Here is a 9,235-nt window from a genome sequence, read left to right as displayed (position 1 = left end):
CTATTCTGTTCCATTGATCTATGTGTCTGTTTTTGTGCCAGTACCATCCTGTCTTGATGATGATAGCTTTGTAATAGAGCTGGAAGTCCGGAATTGTGATGCCGCCAGCTTTTCTTTTTCAACATTCCTCTGGCTATTCGGGGTCTCTTCTGGTTCCATATAAATTTTAGGATTATTTGTTCCTTTTTTTTGAAAAAAGTGGATGGTATTTTGATAGGGATTGCATTGAATGTGTAGATTGCTCTAGGTAGCATTGACATCTTCACAATGTTTGTTCTTCCAATCCATGAGCATGGAACGTATTTCCATTTCTTTGTGTCTTCCTCAATTTCTTTTATGAGTATTTTATAGTTTTCTGAGTACAGATCCTTTGCCTCTTTGGTTAAATTTATTCCTATCTTATGGTTTTGGGTGCAATTGTAAATGGGATCGACTCCTTAATTTGTCTCTCTTCTGTCTTGGTGGTGTATAGGAATGCCACTGATTTCTGTGCATTGATTTTATATCCTGCCACTTTACTTAGAAAAAAATTTTTAACATGAGTCATCTCTCTCTCTCTCTCTGTCTCTCTCTCTATATATATTTTATTTATAAGTATTTATAAGTAAAACACATAGCTTTCAAAAAGTTTTCTTCATAGCTTTGTGGGTTTTGATTATTTCTTTTCAGATATAATTAAACTTTCATGTTCTCCTCAAAAATGTGTCTCAGACTAGGAATAGAAATGTTAGCTCTTCAATGTTCTTGTTTTTGAGATTATATTTGCATTATTAGTATCATTTTAAATGCACTTTCTTTGCAAGAATCATTTTAAGCTATTCTTCTATTCTGTAAGTGTTAATTAATTATCCAGTAGCCTAGTTGGTCAGTCCACTGAGCCAGGCCCAAGTAAACTGCAGGATGGCACAGTGCACTGAATGTGGGTAACTTGGAGACCATTCGTGACCCATGACCTTTGACATATGGACTTAATCAGAGTACCTTTGGGGGCACCTGGGTGGCTCTGTCGGTAAAGCATCTGCCTTTGGCTCAGGTCATGATCCCAGGGTCCTGGGATCAAGCCCCGCATCGGGCTCCCTGCTCCGCGGGAAGCCTGCTTCTCCCTCTCCCACTCCCCCTGCTTGTGTTCCCTCTCTCGCTGTCTCTCTCTGTCAAATGAATAAATAAAATCTTTACAAAAAAAAGAGTATCTTTGTCAATCAATTCTTAAAATGCTAGTAGATATCAATTTCTTTTTAAATTTTTTAGATGGAAAATAAATGTAGAGAAAATTTTAATAGTTTTATTCCCAAGCTTTGGCATTTCCTATTTTGCAGACCATTTTATTAAACTGTTGACCCTGATTATTATGTTAGACCAAGTTAGTTTTTCAAGTTTACCTGAAAGAAATCAAGGAGAACTGAAAAGAACAGTCATTTTCAACAGCGACTTTGAAGGTTAGGTAAGAGTCTAAAATTTCTTTGGATGGAACATGGTAAAGAGGGAAGTGGCATCCCTCATCTGGTTAACAGATGCTTATTGTGCAGAATAACATGCACTATTCTTTGAATTCCTGATACCTAGAAACAAAAAAGCTTCTTCAGCTTTCAAGAATCTCATAGTCTTTGGGATTTATGGGAAGGTATTCGGCTCCTAATTGGGGGGAGGGAGTAGGGATAAAGACACACACACACACACACACACACACACACACACACACAGAGGAGTGGGGGGCCGGGGTGGAGGAGATAGGACAGAAACAGAGACAGAAAGAAACTGCATTTGTCCATGTTTTCCTTGGAAATTTACTTCCAGTCACCAGATTCATACACTTCCCGTAGAGTTCCTGCTGTTGACTACAGCCAGATCACACATTCTCTCTCTCTCTCAAAAAAATTTATGAAAATGTTTCAGACACACAGAAATTATAAAGGATTGCATAACAATCACCTATGTACCCACTGCCCAGTTTATGCAATGAAGCAGGCTGCCCCTTGTGTTCCCTTCCAATCACATTCTCCTCCTTTCCCTGGTCCGTTCTCTGGATGAAATCGCTATCCTAAGATTTTTCTAGATCGTTCCCATGACTTTCTGGCAGTTTATTACATATGTACATATTTCTGCTTAGTACGATTTTGCATCTTTTTGAACTATGTATATATGCATATTTATTGCATAGAAATACATTGCATTTCTTATTTCTATATAAGAAATTGTGAGCTTAATCCATGTAAATAAGCATGACTCTAATTTCACGCATTTTCACTGCTGTATGGTGTGCAGTTATATGAATGTGCTAGTTATTAAGCTGTTGTCACTCCGCTCCAAACCCACGCTTCTCCATTCTTCTTGATGGTGGGCTAGGACTAGGCATACCTGTTTCTCCTTTGCCTCCTGGCTCCCTATTAGACTCTGCCGATAGGGGGCACTAGAGGAATACGGAAGGTTGGAAGAGAGGCGCCAGGACTTTCTGTTTGCTCATCTATCACAATTGTCCCATCCACCCAGGGGCTGTAGTTTGTTCGGGTAGCAGAAGCCTCTAATTTTCAGTTTGTTCCCATTCTCTACCAGCACCAGCCATTGCCTCCTCCAGAGATTAGAGTCCTAGCTCCCTGGGGATCCGCCTCTCGGGATCTGGCTCTCAGCTCCACAGGCTCCTCTGGAAAGCTTCCAACCCCTCACAGCCTCTCTTCCCTCTGGTCTCAAACACAGGAGTGGTAGCTGTTTTCTGCAGTTCTCTTTGCTACCCAAGGGTTCCTTTCATGTCCTTCATTCATCAAATACCTCTTTAACCAAATCCCTATGTTAAATTCTCTTAAAATAATTGGTGTAGATTCTGTTTTCCTGGTTGCCTCTTGTCTGGTACATTGGTGGAAACAATATTCATGTGTCCTTTCACCTATTGATGAATATGGTGAGCATATTGCCCTGAAATCTTGGGTAAACTCCATGATGTAGTAACAAACAATGTGGGGGGGGGGGCAGTGGTGGTTCCAGGCATCCTGTCAGGGCCTCTTCCCCAGCCAAAGGTAAAAAAGCAAAAGGCCCATCGTCTGACTTCCTCTGAGTTGCCATATTCTTCACGTCACAGGGACTGTGGGGACCATGAACTTTGGATGCACATCTGTGAGAACACAAGCTTTGTGGCCACATGCAAGCAGGTGTTTATATGATTTCTTAGGAATGGGCTGAACCAAGAAGCAACATTAGCTGGGCGCCTGGGTGGCTCAGATGGTTAGGCGTCTGCCTTCGGCTCAGGTCATGATCCCAGGGTCCTGGGATTGAGTCCCGCATCGGGCTCCCTGCTCCTTGGGAGCCTGCTTCTCCCTCTGCCTCTCTCTCTCTCTCTCTCTGTCTCTCATGAATAAATAAATAAAATCTTTATAAAAAAAAGCAACATTAGCTGATTCTGAGTCATCATTTTCAACAGTCTTCGTCCTTGGACCTTTTTCTGTGGTTTAGCTTGTTCAACAGATGCTTAGGTTATCTAATTTTTGGTTATTTATTTATTACAATTATTATTACTATTAATTCTTAGTATAAATAAAGTTTCTCTGAACATCCTTGTATATGTCTCTTTGATCTTAAGTCAAAGAACTTTTTGGATACCTACTATATGTCAGGGGGCCTTGTGCTGGATGGTGATAATGAATAGCACAAAAGTTCTGTTTCTTCAGGATCGCAGTCTAGAAGACAGAGCTTCACTATCAGTACCATCATTCATTACCATAGTAATCCAATTTGAACACTTAGAAAATGCCTCACACCGTGCTAAGCATTTTCAAGCATCTCATTTAACACTGTAATAAAAGTCATAGAATGATAATGCTGTGATCAATATAAGGGCCAGGAATGGGTCCATTTTACCTTGGAAGACAACAAAGATCTGAGGGGCCAGCTGGGTAAATCAGTCAGGGCATTCTAGGTAGACTTAGTCATGTGTACAAAGACATGGAAGAATAGCATGCTATAAAAAGAGTACAACATATTGGAGGGGTGGTGGAAAGGAAAAGAGTAAAGGAGGAAGAGGAAGGAGAAACAATAAAAATAGGAGGCAAGGGTGGGATCATTGAAGCACAAAGGAAGTCTAGACATTATCCTGAAACTAAAAAAAAGATGTGTTGAAGGATTTTAGAGTATAATATTATGATGAATCAAAGAGTTTTAAAAAATAACTTTGATAGTGGTTTAGAAGATAGAGTAGATGGGAGTAGAAAGGGAAATTCTAAATGCAGGGTGGCCAGATAGAGACAACTTTCCTCAGGAGACTGATGGCAGAACAGCCCCTGGGGATATGCTTGAAGAACACCAAGGAAACCAACACAACTGGAGCCACATGAACGTGGGGGAAATTACTAGGAGTTGATGTTAGAAGTAACAGGAGGCTGGATCATAGTGAGGCTTCTAGGCATTGCAAGAACTTGGCTTTTTACTCTGAGTGAAGTGGGATGCCATTGAAAGATTTTGAGCAGAGTAGTGACACAGTTTCATATTTTAATAGGATCATTCTGATTCCTGTTGAGCAAAAGTAGAAGTAGTGGTACCAAAACCAGGTAGGAGGGTATTGGAATAATCCAGGCCAGAGATGATGGTGGCTTGGACCAGGATTGCGGTAGCAAAAGGTCTCCTGATTGAACATGTGTAGAGGGAGAGACAAAGAGAAAAATAAGTATAACTCCAAGGGCTTTGGCCTGAAAAATTAGAGGGCTAAAAGCCATTAACTGAGATCCGAAATCCAGGTTGTAGAAGAACTTGAACAATGCCAGCTTTTCCCAAATTTCAGTTAATCATGTCATTATGTCATGATCTTCGTGATTTTTGCATTAACCATACACTATTTATTACTTATTTGGTATTCTTTTGAAATAGATGGACATTTTTAATGTTGCCTCATCCTAAACTCTACTATTTATGGGTTTATGAATCATAAATTTTCTTCCTTTTAAAAAAGATTTTATTCATTTGAGAGTGTGCGAGAGAGAGAGAACTTGAGCAGGAGGAGGGGGAAGCAGATTCCTCATTGAGTAGGGAGGCCAATGCGGGACTCCATCCTAGGAGCAGGAGGAGGGAGAAGCAGATTCCTCATTGAGTAGGGAGGCCAATGTGGGACTCGATCCTAGGATCCCAGGATCATGACCTGAGCCAAAGGCCGACACTTAACTGACTGAGTCACCCAAGCACCCTCCCCTTATTAAAGATTTTATTTATGAATCATAAAGTTTCTAATAAGCATGGTAGTCTATAACTATTTTTTAAAATATTTTATTTATTTATTTTAGAGAGAGACAGAGACAGAGAGCAAGCAGGGAGAGGAGCAGAAGGAGAGAGAAAAGCAGACTCAGTGCCAAGCGTGAGCCCAACTTGGGGCTCCATCTCATGATGAGGAGATCAAGACCTGAGCCAAAATCAAGAGCTGGATGTTTAACCGACTGAGCCACCCAGGCGCCTCAATCTGTAACTATCAAAAGTATTTATCTGTATATCTTGCAAAATCAACTTGCTTACCTCTCATGAAGCATGGACCACATTTGTAGAATTAGTGTTTTAAACAATAGAAAATCACTGACTCTATAGGAGTCTAAGTGACATAACAGGAGCTGGACTTCAGAGAAAATTCATTTGATGGCCATGGGTGGAATGATCAACTTCGGCCATTGTGGCAGGTAGGGAGATAAATTTAAAGCACAATCTGGCTTAGCATAATAAATCAGAAGAGGAAGAGACGTTTAAAAGAAACTTTATGATGAATTAGACGTGGGAGCAAAGGGAGAAGAAAATGTCATTATTGACCATGTTATAATCTGTGTTTTACAACGTGGCCAGTTAAAGTTCCTACATCTCAGACTATTTGACAGTCTTTCCAGGAGAAACCAGCAACTGTGGTTCCTGCTGAAATCCTCTTATAATGCAAAAGTTGAGGGCCACTGGTCACGAACCAGTGAACACAATCATAAGCACGTATATCTATTCTCCCTTGGCATCTTGTGAGCTCTGTTACAACTGAGCTTGCCTTACAGTCTGTTCTGTGTCTGTTATAGCCACATACATACGTTCTCAACACATTGTTGGTATGGTGCTGCCTTCTAGAAGAGTTGAGTATTGGCTCTATTAATGGAAACATCGAACTACCAGGAAAACGTATTTTATTTAAAAAAAAAAAAAGAGTCCAAGAGTTTTTTGGATTGGGGTGGACTCATCTGATCAGCTCATTAATTTCACTTTGAGAGTTGAATGAACCTCTGAACCAGTGTCAACAGCAACATTGCACACCTGAGTCAATCTAAATATGTACTTTCAGCTGTCCATTTCCTTGTTCAACATCCCTTCTTAATGTGTTGTGTAATGCATTTGTGGTAGCAAGCAGGGCTTTACCATAAAAGTTTCTCCGGTGATGCCAGATATGAGGATCTGAGTTTATCGAAGATTTCTAATTTTAGCTATGATTATGTTGTATTTTCCAAAATATGTGACAATATTTGCCCTCTTTGTCCCAAGTGTTGGTGCGCTGGACACTTTTATCGCTGTGGTCTATGAACATGCTGTTATATTACGTAATAGAACAGAAACACCTGTGCCAAAAGAAGAGGCTTTGCTCCTGATGAACAAGAACATAGATGTTTTGGAGAAAGCAGTTAAACTGGCTGCCAGGCAGGTATTTCCCCCCCCCTTTTTTTTTAATGCTGGCTGGGTTATTGTAAAGGAAATTTGAAACTTGGAAAGAGTGTGGGTATTTGGAATATATAAAAAACTTTTTTTGCTGCCACTTGTTTTGAGCAGGGTGCACATATCAACGTTACCTCAGAAGATGGAATTTATGGCTGGGTCTTCACGAGAGAGACCATTGACCCCTATCTGGAAAATATCCCAGACCCTGACATGAACTGGATTCCATGTAGAGATCCCCAGAGGTAATGCCATTACCCCTTGAATTTTGAACATAAAATTGTGATACTCTAAAATACAAATAGCAAATCCATTAAGCTTGACTAGTATTCTTGCTGGCAATAGATCTATGGCTCTGGACTTACAAGCCTCATAATACAGACCATCTGCCATGACTTGAAATGATGATGCTTGGTTGGTTATTTTTTGTGGTCTTCTTTAATTAATGGCATGTGTATAGAGTTTTTATAATAAATGGGCTTAATTGGGTTTCAACAAAGTGAAAAAGTTGTAATACCTGGGGCCTCTGTTCCCAAATAAAGGAAGTCCATCCATGAACACCTGCCTTCTTTGCACGAATGGTAAAAAGATAAATGAGCTTATGTTTCCAAAAGAGCTTTGACATCACTGTCATTTGGAATGTGATCAGTATGGGAATGGAAAGTGTGTGGGACTTGAAAAAGGAAGCATTGTTTCTGAGATCACAACATACCACTTCTTAGCTGAGTGATGTGTGGCAGGTAACCTGTACACTTGACATCTCTGTTTCTTTATCCATAAAACAGAGATAATAAAATCTACTGTTCTACTTCCTTTACAGAGTAGACAAGAGTGTCAAGGGAAGTAATACACATAGAATCTCAACACTGTTGTGTCTCTAATGTTAGCTGTCACTATTACTTTTTTTTTTTTTAACAAAAAGAACTGGATCTGAACTTCTTTGTTTTCTTGTCAGGGAAATGTTAGTAATTATCAATAGCTGCAGTTTAAGCATGATTTTCTTAGGGAAAATCTGTAAAAAACATAAAAAAGATATATGAAGTTATTCTAGGTGTATTTACTTTTTTAAATAGTTCATATGTAATTCCTTTAAAAGGCAAAATCTGCGCATTAAAAAGTAATTTAATTTGCTAATTTAAAATGTACATGCATCTGTTCAGAACTATATCTGTTGCACAAAAAAAGGGATATCTTTAGTAATTTTGACATTTGAAATTGACTGGGCAGTCAAGTCCGATGCTGCAACATAGGAGCTCTACTATGTGAGAATTTTTTTTTTTTTTTAAAGATTTTATTTATTGGGCGCCTGGGTGGCTCAGATGGTTAAGCGTCTGCCTTCGGCTCGGGTCATGATCCCAGGGTCCTGGGATCGAGTCCCGCATCAGGCTTCCTGCTCCTTGGGAGCCTGTTTCTCCCTCTGCTTCTCTCTCTCTCTCTCTCTCTCTGTCTCTCATGAATAAATAAAATCTTTAAAAAAAAATAAAGATTTTATTTATTTATCTGAAAGAGAGAGAGAATGAGAGAGAGCACATGAGAGGGGGGAGGGTCAGAGGGAGAAGCAGACTCCCTGCTGAGCAGGCAGCCCGATGCGGGACTCGATCCCAGGACTACAGGATCATGACCTGAGCCAGAGGCAGTCACTTAACCAACTGAGCCACCCAGGCACCCTATGTGAGTCAGTCTTGCCAAGGATTTTCACCTTTGAAAAAATATTCTCTGAGTATTGCAAGGTCTGTGTTTACAGTAACCACACAACTATAATCCAATGTTTACTTGATTATGGGTTTTGTTTGTTTTTTTCTAGAGCAGGAAGGACTCATTATTTGCAATGATTCAAGAGGCTGATACTAAAATTCACTCTGTTTGCCTGGGCTGATAAAACTGATTTTCCTAGGGGAAAGATGTCCCAAAGCCTGATAATTAATCTCAGATGAATTATTTTAAGTTGGGAAGGTAGGTGACCAATGAAACTTTAACTTATTGGAGTCTTGCAGACATTTATTCAAATGGTAAGTTTTCAGCTCTGAGTTATAAAAGAAGAAATCCAATATTTAATATAATGGCAATATTGGTTAAAAAAAAAGCCACCATTTCTTCCCTACTAATATTTATCTCTAAGGGGGATAATAGAGGGCCACATGGCCATCCCTACGTATTTAAATACTATCATTTAGAATATTGACACGTCTGAGCTTTACCCATGAGGAACTAACAGAAGATATTAAAATACTTAATTATATATCAAAAAGAAAGAAACAAAGGAAGGAGGGAAGGAAGGATGGAAGGAAGGAAGGAAGGAAGGAAGGAAAAAGAAAAAGAAAAGATGTGATAGTTTTATTGACGATCTTAATGAATAGCAATGTTAACAATATTGCCCTGTTTTTCCTGAGGGGGGAAGAAAAAAGAAATGGTTTGCAGCAATAGTCATAAATCTCTCCTTTCTGTTCAAAGATTAGCTCAACATCAACTGTAGAGGAGCTGAGAAATGATGGAGAGAACCCAAGGGCTTTTTTTTTTTAATGTTATGTTAATCACCATACATTACATCATTAGTTTTTAATGTAGTGTTCCATGATTCATTGTTTGCATATAA

At 39.4% G+C, this 9,235-nt stretch overlaps 1 protein-coding gene across 1 annotated transcript; it reads left to right on the top strand.

Moving 5' to 3' along the window:
- Positions 1-6,378: 6,378 nt before the first annotated feature.
- LOC112818319 (vascular non-inflammatory molecule 3-like) lies at positions 6,379-8,573 on the top strand. Its single transcript, XM_073890677.1, has 3 exons — positions 6,379-6,631; positions 6,757-6,887; positions 8,447-8,573. The coding sequence occupies exons 1-3, from the start codon at positions 6,419-6,421 to the stop codon at positions 8,472-8,474; spliced, it is 372 nt and encodes a 123-aa protein (XP_073746778.1). The 5' UTR covers positions 6,379-6,418; the 3' UTR covers positions 8,475-8,573.
- The last annotated feature ends 662 nt before the right edge of the window (positions 8,574-9,235 follow it).

Source organism: Callorhinus ursinus, unplaced genomic scaffold (genome assembly GCF_003265705.2).
Source record: "Callorhinus ursinus isolate GAN/ISIS: 27379988/994484 unplaced genomic scaffold, GSC_fseal_2.0 scaffold1942, whole genome shotgun sequence".
In the NCBI taxonomy this organism is placed as follows: Eukaryota; Metazoa; Chordata; class Mammalia; order Carnivora; family Otariidae; genus Callorhinus; species Callorhinus ursinus.
The sequence above is the reverse complement of the archived record's forward strand: the minus strand, read 5'-3'. Positions and strand labels throughout refer to the sequence as shown.